At 51.9% G+C, this 18,308-nt stretch overlaps 6 protein-coding genes across 6 annotated transcripts; 2 read left to right on the forward strand and 4 right to left on the reverse strand.

The window, feature by feature from the left end:
- Positions 1-379: 379 nt before the first annotated feature.
- Positions 380-2,602, reverse strand: ASPACDRAFT_40092 (uncharacterized protein; the record flags this gene model as incomplete). The annotated part of the gene is made up of 1 exon (XM_020200698.1): positions 380-2,602. The coding sequence occupies one exon, from the start codon at positions 2,600-2,602 to the stop codon at positions 380-382; it is 2,223 nt and encodes a 740-aa protein (XP_020059118.1).
- Positions 2,603-4,732: 2,130 nt separating this feature from the next.
- Positions 4,733-5,883, reverse strand: ASPACDRAFT_75888 (carboxymuconolactone decarboxylase family protein). Its single transcript, XM_020204580.1, has one exon. It carries the CDS (start codon positions 5,479-5,481, stop codon positions 4,912-4,914), a length of 570 nt encoding a protein of 189 aa, XP_020059119.1. The 5' UTR covers positions 5,482-5,883; the 3' UTR covers positions 4,733-4,911.
- Positions 5,884-7,147: 1,264 nt separating this feature from the next.
- On the forward strand, positions 7,148-8,761 carry ASPACDRAFT_23133 (DUF5427 domain-containing protein MTC1; the record flags this gene model as incomplete). The annotated part of the gene is made up of 2 exons (XM_020199173.1): positions 7,148-7,721; positions 7,779-8,761. 2 exons carry the CDS (start codon positions 7,148-7,150, stop codon positions 8,759-8,761), a joined length of 1,557 nt encoding a protein of 518 aa, XP_020059120.1.
- Positions 8,762-9,367: 606 nt separating this feature from the next.
- On the reverse strand, positions 9,368-10,684 carry ASPACDRAFT_57772 (5'/3'-nucleotidase SurE; the record flags this gene model as incomplete). The annotated part of the gene is made up of 3 exons (XM_020203284.1): positions 9,368-9,434; positions 9,598-10,502; positions 10,673-10,684. 3 exons carry the CDS (start codon positions 10,682-10,684, stop codon positions 9,368-9,370), a joined length of 984 nt encoding a protein of 327 aa, XP_020059121.1.
- A 2,517-nt stretch (positions 10,685-13,201) lies between these two features.
- Positions 13,202-16,302, forward strand: ASPACDRAFT_75891 (uncharacterized protein). The gene is made up of 5 exons (XM_020204581.1): positions 13,202-13,627; positions 13,697-14,837; positions 14,896-15,004; positions 15,056-15,381; positions 15,433-16,302. Exons 1-5 carry the CDS (start codon positions 13,371-13,373, stop codon positions 16,027-16,029), a joined length of 2,430 nt encoding a protein of 809 aa, XP_020059122.1. The 5' UTR covers positions 13,202-13,370; the 3' UTR covers positions 16,030-16,302.
- Positions 16,303-16,383: 81 nt separating this feature from the next.
- On the reverse strand, positions 16,384-17,242 carry ASPACDRAFT_113101 (DUF2462 domain-containing protein). Its single transcript, XM_020195696.1, has 3 exons — positions 17,057-17,242; positions 16,803-16,887; positions 16,384-16,681 (listed from the first exon to the last, which is right to left on the reverse strand). Exons 1-3 carry the CDS (start codon positions 17,110-17,112, stop codon positions 16,559-16,561), a joined length of 264 nt encoding a protein of 87 aa, XP_020059123.1. The 5' UTR covers positions 17,113-17,242; the 3' UTR covers positions 16,384-16,558.
- Positions 17,243-18,308: the final 1,066 nt, after the last annotated feature.

An 18,308-nucleotide genomic window follows, 5' to 3' on the forward strand; every position in this document is an offset into this window, starting at 1 on the left:
GTTAGAATCAAGTCAGTGTTGCTCGACAGTCAATATATTACATCTAATAGCTTTTTATGCTCCAAGCCAGCAATTCTCCATCCAACGATGTACAGTACATACCCGCGAAGCCTCGAAATCTTAAATCGATACACCACAACAGACCTGTTGAACCAACCCAGAATCCCACAATTATACAGCAGAATCAAGCCCCGGCGCCAATCGCTAGCAAGACACAAATAGAAGGGACAAAACAGACAAGCACTGAGACGCGAGTCTCCCGGCTGCCTCACAAGGATGGTAGTACATATGCACAAGAATCATTGTAGTGTACATGGTGCATCTAACTTTTTCCTAGGAACTGCGCAACAGATATTTTAATGATAAGGTCGACCAAGATCTAGGCAGGGCGTGGGTGGCCAGGTGGTGGTGGTAGCGTGGGTGCGTAAGGACTGTAATACTCCGGATAAGGTGTGCGGTAAGGTTGAGGTGCCGGCTGTTGGAATAGAGTGTGAGGTCCAGGGAAAGGGACTCCCCGGGTGTCAATGGGTGGGTAAGGGTTCAGAGGAGGTCGCGGTGCAGGCAACGGCGCCAACTGAGGATGAGTCGGGTGACTGGGAGCTAAAGTAGGAGGGGGTGCGGCAGGCTGAATGGGAGCTGGAGCCGGTGCAATTCCCTGCTCGATCCTCGGGCCTACATAGCCCGGACTGTCCATTTTCTTCTTTCGTGGACCGACTTTGGGCGGTTCGGTAGCTTTGCGGGCAGCTTCGGCCGCGCGATCCGCCTCAATTTGGGCTTTGGAACGTTTGGGATTGCGAACCCGACCCTCTTTATTGAACCGGGCCCAATGGTTGAGCATAGCTTCTGTCCGCTTTGGATTCTTCGAGTTGGCAATTTTCTGTCGTCGAGCAAGCTCCGCAGGGTCGATCGAGTCTTCCGGGGTGCTCCCGACTGGAGTGCCCGCCGGAGGTGCAGCTGCTTGGTTATTACTCGGCGCTGGCTCGATAGGCGTCAGTTGAACTGTGCCAGGTCGAGTCTGCAGGATGGCGGTTGGCTTCTCGATGCGAATTGTCGTCGAGCGAGGAGGGGCCACTAGCGCTGGCGCTTGAGACGGGTCAGACGGGCCATTGATCGTGATGGTACGAATGCCACCTCGCCCGCGCCCACGGCCGCTACCACGGCCGCGCGTGGCAAACCGGATGGGCGGAGCGGAAGCGGAGTCGGATTGATCTTCGAAATCCGTGCCTTGGCGACGGGTGCGCGTGCGCCGTTGACGTATATTCTCCTCTGGTTCCACCGGAGCGGGTGAGTCTGTTGCGGCCTCGTCTGAGACCGACGACGCCTTTTCTCTGTTGGCTGCCTCCAATTCCGCGGCTTTTCGCTTGCGGGTAGCCTTGCCGACAAAGTCCTCCCGAGGCGGGTTCTGAAATTTAGGGACGTGCTCGACGCCGAATTTCGTTATAGTAGGCCAGCCATCTGGGTTGGGATGATTGGGCCCGAGCTTGGCGGTCATCTTGCGATACTGGGCCGGAGTAGGTTTGAAGCCGCCCTGGGTGAACGGATTCTGCCAGCCCACCTTATCTTCCTTCGGCTCATGCTTGTATCCGTAGAGCATAGCCTCTTTCTTATCCTCAAAGACTTGCGGCCTGAGTAACTTTCTGGGATCGCTGATTGGTTTAGCGCTGTGTCGTGTGGCGTGCTTGTTCAGCCTTTCGATGGCCATATACTCATCCTGCCATACCTTGAGAGCGAAAGCGACGTTCTCAGTGATAGCATAGAGTTCCTCGTAGGAACGGTGCTCAGGGTCTCGAAGCTGACTCAAGAAATCCTCGAGAGGCGTGATTTCAAGAAATTCTCCTGGAGAGACCTTCGATTTTTTGTAAGGTTCTGGTCGGTCTTGCAGCTCATCAGGGGCTTCGCGCTTTCGAGGGCGTTTCGATTCCTTGACCAATGTAGTCCAGGAGTGTTCTAGATTAGCAGTCTTTTCATCATGATCACTGCAGAATTGGTGGACATTGTGAACATTCCAGAGGTTATGGAGGCGTTGGTCTAATGTCACGGGATCTTGAGCGCGCGAAAATTCATGCAACTGGCTCGACACATCGGCCTCGGCAACCTCTGGCTCTTCGCCATCCGCATCTTCTGGTAGCTTGTAGTTTTCGTCGTCGACTTCAGTAGTATCGGCCACCCCATTTTCTAGCGTATGATTTGCATGATGGTCATCATCATCCTCAGCTTCGTGAAGGTCACTGGCGTCAATGTCTGCATTCTCATCCACGCTTTCATCTTCCATTTGCTCCTCGTCGTCGTCAAGCTGTGACTGGTCATCGCCGCCTTCCGCGACAAAACGCGTCTTGGGCGCAGCAATGTGCGGATGCGCAGTGGAAATGTGGGCTTTCATAACATTATTTTGGGAATCAGAACCTCTGCTATACTCAAGGAGCTTTCCGCACAAAGTGCATTTGGTCCATTGAGTTACTGGGGAGGGGGATGGAGAGGCCTGGGTTGAGGTAGACCGAGCATTGAGTGGCTCGGAGAATTGTCGGCGCAGAGGGGAGTCCTGGCTGGCCATGTCCGAAGTATGGCTGTCCATTTCAAAGTCGCTTTGAGCGACAGAATCCATGGCAACACCAGCAGAGACTATCAAGAAGCAGATTCGGGAAAATATTCAATAGAAAAGACAAGTTTTCTCGACGAAGGGGACACGCGGATCGCCCTTCTCGATGCCCAAGACTGGGGATCTGGAGTCGCGTTAGTGAAGGAACTTGGGGGTTGAAAAAGTTCGCTTGTAGTGCCAAGCCGCCAGAAGTAACTGCAGCGCAAGCTTCTACACCAGATGTCCCGAGAGGAAGGGTGAGCAAGGCGAGGCCCCAAAACACAATCGCTGATTAGGGGAGCAGGAACACTGGTATAAGCATTGGGCAGCCTCCTCGCGATCCATCACGGATCCAGCGTTGACAGAAACGTGGCAGGCAGGCTGGTGTAGGCACAAGGAGGCAAAAGTATGGCTCAAGCAGGTGATATGTAACATACCTTTGTGAAAACTGAAACAGAGCCAGTCTGTGTTGCAGAGCCAGAGATTGATAGTCAAGATGGAGGGAAGAAGAAATCTCGCTAATAGACTCGAGATATGACTGGGTAGAACAACGATGTGTTGTCTACAGGAAAGAGTAGAATGTGGGTGGTCGCGAAGGGTGGACAGGGATAGTAGAAACTTGTACTTCTGGAAATGGAAAAGTAGAAGTCGAGCGGGTGAGCAGGGAAAAGAAGAAAAAAAAAAGAAACGATGATCTCAATCCCGGGCCAAACAGAGGTCAGAGAGAGTAAATAGAGTCGAAAGACAAAGGTAGGGGTACGTGTGGAGGAGAATTGATACGAATAGTAGATAGCAAAGCAGAGCTTGATGAGGGTGACGCGAGTGGAGAGAAACTAGTCAGGTGTGTGGACACTGGTGGTAACAGTGGGAAGTATGAAGTCTGCCGGACTGGTAGTAGGCAGGTGGGCGAAAGGAAGAAGGGAGAAGAGGGTGAAAAAGAAAGGGAGATGACGGTAAAATTAGGTGGGTAGAAGCAATAGCAGTAGATAGCAGTGGGAGAAAAATTCAATACATGATCCGAGGTTCAAAGCAAACAGTAGGAGAAGCAAGTTAAGAGAAGATTGTGGGATGTAGTAGTCGAAGTTGAATACTTTGGGGGGGAAAGGAAAAGAAAAAGCGACTAGAGTTTGTAGACTACTACAGCCAGCAAGTCAAGTCGCCTTCACTCACTGGAACTAACTACCTGTAAGTTAGTACTGTAGTAGAACTGGCACACACACACCAGACTGCGTGGTAGGTTAGTAGTAATAGTAAGGTAAGTCTAACTAACCAAACTAAACTGTTGTAGGTAAAGTGAGTCTGAAGGTAAACCAATTTCGTACCTCGCCGTGACCGTACCTTACGCCGAGTACCCTTTTTCTCTACCACTCTGGATCCACGCCCGCAGCGAATCTCTGACTCTGGATGTTCCGGAACAAACCCATCTTCCGGTTCCGATTCCTCATGCAGCCATCTTAATGGCCCTGGGAGCCAATGACAGCCACTGTAGATGTCTATCCCAGGTGATTACCTGACGGTAACTGGTATTTCCCGCAATAAAACCAATTTGCCCATGGCAAGACTACCGCGTCGGTCATTGACTATCCGTTTCATCTCCCTCCTCCCATCTTTCATCTTATTTACCTAGCCTAGTGGGTTTCTTGATTGATATGCTGCAATATAAGACTGTGCCAGGTACAATTGAATTGATATCTGTCTCATGTGAACTGTACAGTACATGTTGAACTGTGTCTAGCCAACAAGAAGCTCAGCGTCTTCCGCGCTATTATCGGAATTGATGCTTGGTACGGAGTAAGTATCGTCACCCGATGTACGTGACATCATCTTAGGTAGTCAATAGTTAGTGAGAGGGAGAAGAGAAACCAGATCCAAGTAGTAGCGGAAGCTGGGTTAGTATACTATGAGGGGAAAAAGTCTCAACACCCTTGTCGACAATGGCCTGATTGACTGCGGAAATCCTCCTGATGGTTTAGACCCCTACCCCCTTGGCTTGTGGAATGTGCCGGAATGAATCCGTGGTGAGCGCGCACTTTATACTACCTTTCATGTAAAGACGAGGGCGGGAATGTATCGGGTAACTACTGTGTATGCTATGGAAATGTTATTATGCCTATGCCTTGTTGATGACACTTTTTGGCTCGGTGGGCCCGGTTTCCTCGCGGTTGTTTATCGCTAATCGACTATATTCACCTTGTATGTTGTACTGGTAAAACATACTCCTCGGAGCAACAACACCGAACAAAACTGACAATACAGGTTTAATCACCCCGTGGCATTATGTCGAAGATGGAAGGTCCAGCTGCCGAAGATTAAAGATCTATGGAGATACCATCCAATTAGACATGCCAGCATTTAGCATGATTCCTCTCTCCCACATCCAATGCAACCAAAAAGCGACTAACACCGTTGTAAGCCGCTACCGTCGCCGTAATTTCCACCACCTGCTTATCATCGAAACACTCCTTGACCTCCTGGAAGATCTCCTCCGGCACCTTGACCGTCTTGGTCATAGCGTCCGTATACTTCAGCACCACGCTTTCCTCCCTGCTGAGCACCCTTTTCTGTGCCTCTGGACAGATGTCTGGTTGCCGAATCAGCTCTAGCGCTTCGTCACTGAATCCTCCTGCCTTCAGCAACGGAGCGTGCTGCTCCCACTCGAACAAGGCATCATTGAGGACAGCCACACGACACATGATCAGCTCACGGATAATGGTCGAGAGACTCGTCCTCGTGCGAAGGGCGCCCATAAATGAATTCCAGCCATCCGTGACTGGAAACGAGTGCATCAGTGCCAAGTCCAGAGGTAGCAGCGTTCCAGGGGCACGTCGGGCTTGCGTTTGTGCTAGGATCTCAGCTTCCTCGGCATCGCTCGTCTCTGGGGGGTTCGCAACATATGGGAGGCGCATGATGAATGATCGGGCTATTCTGGGGGCCGGTCGACCGACAAGGTATGTCCTCTGCATGTTGTTAACTTCTTGAGTGCCACGATCTATCTAGTGTAGGGGTGTAGGGACCTTGTACCTGTAGTTGATATCGGGATACTTGCGGCTCAACTGGCGATGACTTTCCGGGTGGAAAGGTCTGATTTGTGTGGTACAATGAATGCGCAAGTCGATGGATGCAAAAGAAGGTGGGCATCAATTTATTTTATGCCATGCGTCCTCTTTATCTGTAATCAATCTCTGTCCGCCGGCAGGTGGCCAGAAGGGTCGCTGGGCGCCAATGGAACGAATAGTGCGCATTTTGCACTCGAACATGATCGACGGCGTGTTACTACTCTTGTGTCCCGGTAAAGAGACGGCTAATCTTGGGAATGAATCGATCACGATCTGAAAACTCAAATTGTTTAAAGCATTGGTGAAAGCGACTTAGGCTGTAGGAAACACTCGGGCTACGATCACCCTAAATTCATCACTGCGGATGTCATTGAGATGGCTCGCAGTCATAGCAGGCTTTTAGCAGTAGCATGCGAGGGTTGTATATGGCTTGGTGGCTTTGTGATGAGCTTTTCTGGAAAGAGAGAATACTTGATTCCTTGTTGTAAAGAAGTACAGATCAGATCCGGTGGACCATGGATTGTGAAGTCGACGAATCAACCTCGGGCACACTTCACTCATCTGTAAGGAGTTGTTTGGCCATAGTATGATCTGACCGTGCCGGCGGGATTCCATTCCGCACCATCATCGTGTGATATCATATGTCAAGATGAAAGAAGCTTGGAGAATCCTTTGATCTCGTCATTTCGCCTTTACAACCCTTTACAGACGAGGAAGAGGAAGCTGGGCCAAGCAGCCTGTAAGTCACGGCTCTACAATTGTCACCATGAACTCTCCGTGAGTAATGTACATCCACTTGTCCCGATATATGCTGCAGAGATAGGAGACGACTAGCAGTCTGATGTTCCCTAACAACAATTCAGACTATCAAGTATATGTATGTGGGATCGATCGATCTACAGGCGGTGTGAAGAGTGGAATTTGATCATGGCTAAAGCTGAGGACTTTTCCGAATAAACTTCGATGCGACAGAGGCCAACTTTAGCATTAGCTGATTTCTGACATCGCTCCGAGAATATCGGTAAGCAGGCTATAAAAAGATGATCAGAAGGATCTTCCTGCTCATATTGACCTCCACTTGCATGGATCAGTTAGTCTCCATTGGGATTGTTTGGCAAAATAAACAAATAAACATCCATACAAAAAACATGATAACGGAAAGTGGGCGCTAGTTTGGCGCAAAGCTCAATACCCAGTGCTCTCAAAGTAACAAAGTATCATTAGGCATAGTAGTGCGTAGTGACTGATCTCTGCTATACCCAAGCTCCGATGATGCTTGAGTAGATAACTTATAGTTCCCCTCCATACTAGCCCATACAAGCCTTCGTCGTCAAAGGCGGAAAGCGGCCACGCAACTTGAGCCTCTTGGCACAGGTCATCCCGTCTCCACCGCCCAAAACAACCAAGAGAGCTTCACTCCACCAACATCGATTATTCTCCTTCTTTATCCCTCCCCATCGCACATACAGATATATCAGAACTGATCTTCTAAAGTGCGTCCGCATAACACGTCACCATGCGTCCCAAGTCCTCAAAACCCACAAATGATGAGCTTCTAGCTCAATTTGACGATTTGACCGTGGAGTCGGCCGTCGACCAAGAACCCTCCAAGACTGCCTCCAAACCCCCCGCTACTGCGACGACGCAGTCCGAACAAGACATCTTCGCTGAGCTGGACAGCCTGACTACTCAGCGTCCTAGCAGTGGCCCGGGTACCCCACGTGTATCGACCAACGAACCCCGTCCAGTTATCAAGTCACCCAAGCCCGCTCCAGTGGCTGCGACACCCGCAGCCGGTCGGGCCAGCGAGGAGAAACCCGTCCCGCGGAAATCGGGTGAAAGTGTGCGAGCCTCGGTCCCGGAAAACAAGAGTACCAATGTCATCAAACCTGAGTCAGAGAAAGTCGTCGCAACAGAGGCAGCTACATCCAGTGGCGGCGGTGGCGGTGGATGGTGGGGGGGCATTTTCGCAACTGCTTCGGCCGCCATGAAGCAGGCCGAGGCCGCTGTAAAGGAAATCCAGCAGAACGAGGAAGCGCAGAAATGGGCACAGCAGGTCAAGGGAAATGTCGGCGCATTGAGAGACTTAGGTATGATCTTCTGGAAGACTGTTTCAGATATGGACATGTATTGACTTCAGTTCCTAGGCGGCGAGCTTCGCAATATGGCCATTCCGACCTTCACATCCCTAATCCACACCATCGCTCCTCCGATCTCCTCTCATGAACGTCTCCAGATCCACATTACTCACGACCTTTCCGGATACCCCAGCATTGACCCCCTGGTCTACGCAGTCTTTTCCCGGGTGATGGCCCAGGTAGAGGGCGGCGATCTTCTCGTCATCCAGCGCGGCCAGGAGTCAGCGCCCAAGCGCGGACTCGATATCGGCGGTCTTCAATTCTCGGGACCCGGATGGCACGATGGGCCCTGGTGGCGGACGGTCACTCCCGGTCACCCTCGTACGCTTTCGGCCATCCGCGGCTCCGTCGAAGCCACCAAGCTCGCCCGCGCAAGCGCCGAAGCTTATGCCACCGAGCTCTTTTCCGCCCGGGGTGGAGTGGAGGAAGCTGCGAAACAAGCCACTCAAGATCTCAGCGAAAGCAACCCCGTCCGCAGTAGCGATATCTTCCTAGCCATCCAAGCCATCAGCCAGCCCACAGCGGCGGACCTCTTCCAGGCGGGCCCCACAACCGAAAAAGCCACCCCGCCAGGAGTCGTTGACGCCCCAGCCGAGACTGAGGACGAGGTGGTCTTTGCGCTATATCTCCACGACCCCATCCACGGCATCGCCTTCCACACACTCTCTCAGGCTGTTCCTCAGAAATGGATCGACTGGCTTGAGGCGACGGCGGCTCCCACTGACGACTCTGACAGCGAAGACGCCAACCTGCCTCAGACGGTCGTGCCCGAGGAAATCGCGGAGATTATTCAGGGCGGCGGCGTGGATCCCCGCGAATGGGCCGCCGAGTGGATCGAAGAGTCGCTTACTCTGGCCGTCGGAGTTGTCGCGCAACGCTACGTTGCCCGACGCATGGGTGTCGGCGAGAGGGCTGCGGCTAAGGGAAAGATGCGTGCTGAGCAGGCCTCGGTGGTCGAGAGCGGTGCAGGTGAGGTAGCGCGGGCGCTGTAGGCATCAGGGTAATGTCTGCCACGGTTCCTGGTGTCTATTGTTTTTTGTTCTTTCTGTTTCAGTTTCTTAAGCTCCTCATGACCCATATGATATTCTCGCAAATGATACTCCTGCCGACTGTTTGGGTTCTATTCTTCATTCCTTGTCATAAAGCCCCATATGATATTACCAGCCATCTTGCTATTGCGCCATAGCCGGCGTACCAAATTCATCCCTCCATCTGATTAGCGCAACATCCGCATACTGAAGCAGAAATATGACCAAGAAAGTCTGCATAATCCTTATCATGATTGAATGTTGGACAGAAATCTATTTTTCCTTCCCAAGCCCCTTCAAACAGACAATCAAAGCCATCGTATATATATCGAGTTCTTTTCCAAGATCCAGTCGAACATAATGCAGCGTAGAACCAGAAGTAAAAAACCAAAGAACCGTTGCGGGTATCTAAATGTCGCAAAAGAAAAGAGGACGTTGTAATCATCCGATCCCGTCCCATGCATGAAAGGTTGTCGTTTTGTTGTTCCTCCCTCCCCCTTATCCAATTATGCATATTGATCAAATCGTGATATATATTGATTTTATGCATCATCATCATCATCATCATCATCACTCCAACTCCAAAGTTCCCTCCAAGCCAGGAACATGCCAGAAGTTCGCGCGAAGGGCGGTGACACTATGCGACAAGGGAAAACCACCGGAATTAGCCCAGTAACTCTCAAGAATAAATGCGAGTTGAATCGGATAACGAGTTGCAGCACTCGCCGCTCGCTCTTCTCTCACGATCGCGCGCCTTGCTCGTTGCCCAATGATGCAAAAATCAAAGCTTGCTTGCTTACCTGGTACTCCCATTCAGCACGGTATGCGCATCCGTCCCCTCCTCACTGGCCTGCAGCGCTTTCTTCATATCCAACAGCTGGGCGCCCCATTTGAAGTCCCGTTGCCTGAGTGTCGTTGCGGGTCGTTGCTGCGTCTCCGAGACTCCGTTGACTTGTTGGGTTTGTTGCGTGGAGTTGTCCGCCTCGGCGTATAGGTACCCGTTGGCCCAGTAGTAGGGGAGGGTGCGGGTCCACAGCACGGGCCGGGACTCGACGTCCTCGCGCATGGGGACGTTGATGTTGTAGAGCTCGACGCGCTCGTCCCAGTGGGCGATCAGGTGGTTGACGACGCGCACGGCCAGGCGGGCGGCGGCCGCGATGACGAGCGCGGGCTGCTCCTCCTTGCTGCCGAAGGAGATGGCGATGCCGCGCTTGCCGCAGGTGGCGGCCTCGAGGGCGCCGCCCACCGTGCCGGACGAGAGGTTGTAGATCGTGGAGGCGTTGCGGCCGTGGTTGGGGCCGGAGATGACCAGGTCAATGGGGGGGCGATCGGGGAAGAGGTTGAAGAGGCCGAGTTGCACGCAGCTGGCGGGCGTGCCGTTGGTGATTACCACCCATTCGTCGTTGGGGTTGCCGTTGCTGGTGGTTGCGCTGGTTGTAGTTGTGCCATTGGGGGAATCGGTGTCATTGTCATTGGCCCCGGCGTGGGTGTAGGTCTCGTTCCAGGTGCCGTCGTTGTGGAAGGCTTGCGGCGGGACGTAGGTGGCTTTCAGGGAGGCTTCGATGAGATGTGCCTTGCCGATCCAGGAGCGGGAGGCGGCTGGGATGGCGACGGAGACGAGGTGGCCCGTGGCTTGGAGGGCGGAGACCAGCGGTTGGATGTATGGAGACAGGCGGCGCGAGGGAGGTCCGTCGTCGTTCACAACCTGTGGGAGCGGGAAGGCAGATGGGTTTTAGTATGGGTCCTTTTCTTCATTCAGGTGGGTAATCGAGGTGGTGATGGCATTTGTTGGGATATCTTTTTTTTTTCTTTTTTGGAGCGCAAGTAAATCACGGTTCAATTGATTGGATTGAGGAGGAGAAGCATGAAGCATACCAGGATATGCATGTTGAGTAAGTTGATTGGTACTGGCTTGTACTTGGAATGGTATGAATGGTAAAGTACTATAGTAGTATAGTATAGGCAGCCCTGAGTCGATAAGTTCAGGCTAGACTCGGCTTGCTCGCTTTGGGTCGGTGGACGTCGATGAAAAGGGTTTAGTGCGGATAATAGGCGGAGTTTCGACTCATACGTAAGAACTTCTCCCCTGGAAACTCCAATTCGGTATTCGACGTCCTACTGGGCCGGATTTTCCCCAGACAAAAAGAACAAAAAGAAGAAGAAAGGCATCCTGCATTTATAGGGTCGATCTGAGACTGGGCAATATTCAGCCCCGGAGAGACCAATTCCGTTCGTTTACCCTTCCAGACCCCATTTTACCCCGACCGGCGAAGAGAAACCGGGGAGAATTGCAACCGTATCTCGAATCTGGTCACGGTGAAGCTCTTGATGCTGCGGGGGGGGCCGATGGAATGGGCAGGTCTCGGGAGACTTGGTATTGTCGGTGTGACGAGCGCAGAACAGTCGAACTTGCAGTGGTGGGGGCTGTGTCCAGGGGGAAAATTACCATCCGAAACCAAGCATTACCAACGGGAAGCCGAGGGTCCGCCAAAAAGAGTCTGCGGTGAAGCTGGCAACACCGTCTGTAGTCGGCTTCGTGGGGAAACACATTCCGATCAGCCACGAATCGTTCGATTTCTAATGGTAAGAGAAAGGGAATTCTGGCAGAGAAACGCGGCAGTGACTTTGTGCGACCGGCTGAGGGAGTTCACACCGGCTCAATTGCACCTCAGTCCACGGTATATATAACCGGGTGCTGTCCCGGTGGCAGAATGAATAACCACTGGATGGTCTTATAAGTAGACGCTGGAGATCGCTAGAGCTGGGGGTGTGTTATGTTCATATTCTTTGACAAACTCAGCTCAATACGCCAGAGCCCTCAAACAGCAGACCGGGACCCTAGTCGAGGAGATTGAAGGGCACCTGGGAGCAATTCAACTCAATTGTGAAGGCGCAAAGGGCAACAGCATCGACTCGGACATTATAGTCGAGGTGCATGTCTAGGGCATGGAGCAGACCAGGCCACAACAGCATTTACGTTCATGTTACCACCAACCCACGGAGCAGCTGGATATCTACAGACACATATCAGCCCGTCAACTTTGTGTAGGGTCTCGCCTATGCATCAAACACATGCACAGAACCATTGCCTTGTGCTGTGTACGGGGTAGCTGTGTGTGGTCTTAATTACTAAGATCTAGGTCAAATTGTGCCGTCATCTACGGATCGGCCGGTCTCTTATCAAGAAAATTTTCTTCTTGTTGGCAGTCAAATGGTAGACCCTGATGGGGCCACGATAGATTTTGCAAGGACTATTGCACAAGAGGAGAGGGGCTTCTAGAATCGCTTCCAAACGGTCCTTGATTTGTGATTGCTGGGTCCTTATGGTATTCTTAGTAGAAACGCCGTCCGTTCCTTGCGGCGGGGCTACGATGGAGCCCAGCAAGCCTCAAAGTACGTAGTACCAACCACCTTCTGCCCTGCCCCTACGGTCCTTACCATTCTTTGAATCCTTGAGGCTTGAGGTCTTGAGAAGTTTAGGTAGAACCTTCAGGCGACTAACCTCATCACGCCGCACGGAGGACATCAGCCCGTGCCGAACTTCCCATCAATACGCAGAATCATAATACTTGATGGAGTATTTCCACTGAATCTCTCGCGTAATCTCCATCTGTCATGTCAGGCTCGGAGTTCTCGGAGACACTATCAGATCGTATATCACATCACGCCAGGGTTAATTAGTGGTCGGTGGTCAGGAGGTGAGATGCATGAGTCTCCATCCTCAATCCTCATTCCCCAAGGTTGCAGGACGGGACTTGTATAATAATAGCCGACACTAGAAAGAGGATCTTCTGGCGAACGAAGAGTGGTTTCAGACACGGTTCAGATAATTTGGATGATCCACGGCAGCAGCAAAAACCCCTCTCCTGCCAAGAAGCCATCCATGCACGCACACACAACCCATTGTGTATGAGACTATTCGTAACCCTTTGTAGATAAAACCCAGATATCAACATACTCGTGTCCATGCATGCATGCATCTCGACCTTTTGGATCACAATCACAAACTACCGGTCAACTAGGATCAGTTCGACCCAGAAATAGTTGATCTGCCAAGATTCATAGTCGAGCACCAGGCAAGAAACCTGCAAGCTGACTGGTCTGTGCGAAAGGAATTGTTGCGGCAAGACATCGACGTATGTGTGTAGTGAGGCCGATCGCCGCAGCAGCAAAATCTTTGGTGGGGACATTTCAGCATTTCAGTATTATTATTCAACTCAATCACTCCGACCCAAACCAAACCAAACTAAACCAACCCAGACAGAGTCAGCCACGATCTTTCGGTTTGATTTTCCTGCTTGCGCCATCAGACCATCATCATCTTCTTCTTCTTTCTCCTTCTCCTCTCCCTCCTCTTCTCCTCCTCCTCCTCCTCCTCATCAATATCAACTACGACGTCCATCCCATTTCCCCTCCATCATCCGTCCTCCGCTATCGCAAACCCAAGCCCACCCGCCTCGCCGAGTGTGCTTTTTCCCGCGCGACTCTCCGCCGGTTCCCAACAATCTGGGAACGCGCTAGAGTTCTGGCCAGCTCTTCGAGGTCTTATTAAATCATCCCTCGCAGACCCTGTATGGACTGCGGGAGTACTGGCAACGCTGCGGGCATTGACCCCAAAATCCTCGAGACCTGGCAAACTGACAACTTTCCTATCTCTGCGTACGAGCATCCGGGCTACGAACAACCGCAGGAGTGGGATACGAGCCAAGATTCCAGCCAGGGCGATGCCGATATCGTCGAGATAAATGGCCCTCATGGCTCCCTCTCGCGGGACCAGTCCACAATCTCAATGGTCGGACAGCCGGATGACTATCAGGGCAGTGACTACAGGTGCGGTTATCTCAGCTGTTCCCCTCTTCTGAACCCCTTCGGCTGATGCGCGAGCCGCCCCCCTTGCAGTAAACAACCAGGAATCTCCACCCCCGACAAATTCAGCATAGTAGATGGCACAATCTCCGGCACTGTCAGTGCCACTATCAGCCCTAGAACGCTGCCTTCCTCCGCCGATGACAACTTCCAGCTGGATGAGTCATGGCCGCCTTACCACCTGTTCAACGCCATTTCGGTTGGCATTCCCGGCGAAGCTGGTCTCCTCTATCCATACGCCAAGGAGCCTGTCGCCTCCACCAACACGGTCATTGTCGAAGATCCTGGAGACCTGTCTCAGGGACAAGGATTTTCAGATGTTGCCTCCGATCAGTTCGTGCCGTTCCAGCCACTGCCGCCGTCGTTTTCCTTCCCCCCACCGGAATACTGGTCTGAACAGCCCGCCGCCACTGCTGAAAACATTTCCCGCCAGACTCCGATGTCGCTCGCAATGGGCTCGCAGTCAGCGACTAAGGGAATGCGCAGCTATCACGGGCATGTACGGTCTCTGGATTCACGCTGGCTAGATAACTTGGAGGCTCAGTTACCAAGCAACATGACCTCCCCTGCGTCAATGACGATGCCGCAGGAGTCCCCCTACTTCAAAGAAGAACCCAAAAATCAAGACGGATTTCAGTACAAGTCGGAGAGCTCGTCAGTGTCTGGGGATTTCTCCAACATGTACGACCCTTACTCGGCTACAACGGATGGCATCCCCGCTTTTGCCGACCGACAATTGGATGATGAATGGAAGGATGCGCGAAATGATGGTTCACCATCTGACGCAGCGCAACCCCTGCAGAACGCTACTGCTTTCATGGTCAGCGAGAACCCGGCGGAATCATACTACGTTCCGGTCGATTCTCGGCCGAGAGCGTCTTCTGCCGCTCAGCGAGCGCCTGCACGCCCACAGGCTCTATCCATGCAGTCGGTCGCTACGGTTCGAAAGCGCAAGCAGCGCAACCTTAGTGTGAACCTGGATCAGGCACAACCCAAACCACTGCAGATTGTGCAGGAGGATGGCCAGGGCGGTTCCATTGCCTCCGCTGACTTCATCTCTCCGCCACGTGGAGCACGCCGCAAGGGGCCTCTGTCTATGGTCGGAAGGGCAAATGCTGGATTGCGAAGAAAGAACAAGGACACGTGTGTCCAGTGCCGATTGAACAAGCGCAAGGTTCGCATTTCACAAGTGAAACACCCTTATCCGGTAAAATAGCTAATGCCGAAGACAGTGCGATGGGAATGCTCCTTGCGATGCGTGCCGCCCTACGCTGCATGAACAGCCTTGCGCTCGCGCCTGCTTTTCCAACATCGTTGAGTATGGTGTTTGCAATTATATCTGTACGTGCCACGATCTAGTTGTCGATTTTGCAACCTGGCTAATCTTATCAGCTCAACGAGCGGTCAATCACCCCACCCTGGATGGCTCAAGGCGAGTGCGGATGGAAATCCCTTCCGAATTCGATCTGAATGATTTGATCTCATTCCTCGGCGAACGCCAAGGCCGGTTCAACATCCGCGCCAGCCAGTCCTGGGGGTCTCTTTATACCCTGGATTTGGCGGAGACCTATCGGTTTTTGCGTGGATTGAGCGAGTATAATGGCAACTCGAAGTCGACCTTCCTTGAGTTTGTTGACCGACGACTCGTCGAGTCGAAAGACAAATCGAAGAATTGGCTCACGTGCGTCAAGGACTGTGATCCAATGGCCAACACTTATGTATGTCAGTCCTACTAAGGTCCGAAGCCTTTCACTAATGTTCCTCGACAGACTCTTCTCGCGAAATGGAACAACATGCCTAGCCGTGCGAGCTACAGCATTGTTCCTCTTCAAGCGGGTGAAGCCGAGAGACCAATGAACATTGATGACGCTGAAGATAGGCGAGAAATTCTCATGGCGGCCCAGTTGTCGCGCATCATCTGCCGTATGCTTGAAGTTGAGGGATTCCGCAAACTGGAACGCGACTTCTACAACATCAAGTGGAAGCAGATCTCTCAGGATACGCACCTGCGATTCCTCAACGAACTCGGCCACATACTGCTGACTCTACGTTGGCGCATGTCCTGGTGGAAGCAGCTCGGAGATGGTGGTCGCGAACCTGACCCCAGCAAACAGCACTACGTCGATCGGGTTCATCTACTGTGCAGGATCCTTTACGTTTACTACACTTGTGTGATGGCGAAGCTTCCTTCATGGTCCGCCTCGGAGGTGCCCAAGGGGACGTGGTCTACGTATGCGGACTCGGAGAACCCTGTTTGGGATGATTTCCCTAGCGATCCCACTGACGACGGCTTTGCTCGCTGGGTTGAGCACGGGCAAGAGCTGATCGAGCAGTCGGGGGCTCCGGTCCGGATGTCGAAGATGTGAACAGCCCTTCCACAAGGAGGCAAAAGAAGCGCCGGAGTGACTGATACTGACTGCACTTGAGAGATACCCTTTTGAAGCGTGTTTTGTGTTTTGTGTTTTTTTTTTCTTTCTCGAAGACGATGATGATTGATGATTGTTGATTTGTTTGGTACCTGGTCACCTGTACATTTTTTTTTGGACATATGACTACTCTTCTCATACATAATCTTCTTTTTATTTTGTTTCATGAAATAGATCTACATCTATATAGAGTTCGGGTGTCTTTCATCTCACGTACAACAGCCTGCGTAAAACAATGAAGCACCAACGAAACCCAACCAATAAAGCCGAAGCAGCCCAAGCGGCCAGATCCAGATAAAAAAGGGTATCTAATTTCATTACTCGTATGTATGTGTCCTATTTCCCCTCCAAAGATTTAATATGTATATCCCTCCTCGCCTCGGCTCGATCATCTTTCAACCGAAGCCACCTTCCACTCCGCCGCCCGCTTCCTCCGAACCAAAAAAATGAAATCATTTCCCGCATATCACTATTTCTTCCCCTTGGCAGCACCCGCCTTCTTATCCTTCTTCCCACCGGCCAACAACTCCAGGTGGCCCGCCTTCTCGGCGAGATTCTTCTCCGTCTGGGCGGTCAATCCGGCCGTGAGTTTCTGTTTCACCGAAGGAGAGGTTAGTTTAGCCAGTTTCGGGACAGGGTTCGGGCTTCCAAGTTGGGCTTGGGTGTATGTAGTCTTTCGTGATAGACGTTAAGAAGAGGGGCAGGCGACGAACCTTGGTCAATTTCTGCTGCTTGATGAGGGAAGCTTTCTTGGGGGCGATCTGGCGGGGACCGCGTTTGGGGGCCAGGGCTGTGGGACTTTTGATTCAGATTTGAAGTTAGTCTCTGGATGGCTTCTTGTGATGTGTGCGCTTGCGGATTGTATTGTCTGATTGAAAGGGAGAGGAGAGGGGAATTTGGTAATTGGGGGTAAATGCTAGAAGGTGGCCAGATGTAGGTAGTAGGTAGGTAGGTAGGTAAGGTGTACCGTTTTGAGGTCGAGCCGCCCGAGGGCTTGGTCTTCTTGAGGGATCCTTGGACCATTTTTTTTTGAGGTTGTTTGAGTACACTGCCTGCAGCGATGGGTTTGAGATGAAATTTGGGGAGGGGGTTGCAAGGTGCTGTGAGGGGAGGCGCTGTGATGGATTGTGGTTGCTGGGTTGGGATGGGGATGGGAAAAATTGCTTATCGCCGGAGTCGATCGATCTTATCTGTCACGTGATAATATGTGGTTTCCTGTTTGGGGGCCGGGGGTGGGGGGGTTGGACCTCGCTCCGATGTATACATACATTCTCTTGGATTTAGTTGGGAGTTTGAGTTTGGTTCTTGCTGGGTTGTGTTTAAGGTTCTTGTGCTGTCGATGGAGGTTTCAAAAGGAATTGGTAGATTATTGCCTCGATCAGTGTGAGTTTTGTTAATGATGATCCAACTGGCATGATTTGGTTCGGGTGAGGACGTTGTATATTGTTCGACAAGTGTAGGGGGTGGGGGGAAGTTCCTGGGCAGCGAGCGATGCACACACGTCCTCTTTCTAGAAATCGGCATACACTACCAACTCATAAAGTCTATTAAAGACTTTCAGTCACGGTAGGAGCTCTGGAGACGTTGGTCACACCAACACGATAGACTAGCCAGCTAGTGGTTGAAAGCTTCGCTGGTAATGCGCTCTTGGTGTGTACGATCAATGCCGGTAGTTGGTCGCAGACATGGGCGGACCAACAAATTCATCAGCCTGTAAACTGTAGGAGTAGGTACGCAGAAGGTGCTCTTCCAGCCACCAAGACCTCACTCCCTGGCGTGACGCCCAGCAGACCTAAAACAACCAGATATCTCTGCTGTCTCCCAAGTTCCAACAACACCAGACGACAGTATACGTATACGCAACGACCGGAAAGTCCCGAGCCGCGATTAACCTCCCTCCAGTGGAAATTTAAATGTGTAGTGGCATGGAATAGATTAATAAAAGAAAAGTGCTAACCAAGTAAAAGTGCCTCCCGCGCCCGTTAAGACAATCGTGTTCTACTCAGTACTAGTGATCGATCCCGTCCCACAACGTGCATGTCAGCCTTGGAAGGAGAACCAAATCTCCGACCCAGCCCCGTTGGCAATTTCCAGTTTCTTAATGGTGGGTATTAAGCTGATCGTGGATCATTCGAGTAAGTGTCACCCCCGAGGGGCTGAATTCATTAGGATGAAACATTAGTGGGAGATCAAATAAGTACAAAGGGTCACCAACCCAA

Source organism: Aspergillus aculeatus (assembly GCF_001890905.1).
Source record: "Aspergillus aculeatus ATCC 16872 unplaced genomic scaffold ASPACscaffold_3, whole genome shotgun sequence".
Classification (NCBI taxonomy): Eukaryota; Fungi; Ascomycota; class Eurotiomycetes; order Eurotiales; family Aspergillaceae; genus Aspergillus; species Aspergillus aculeatus.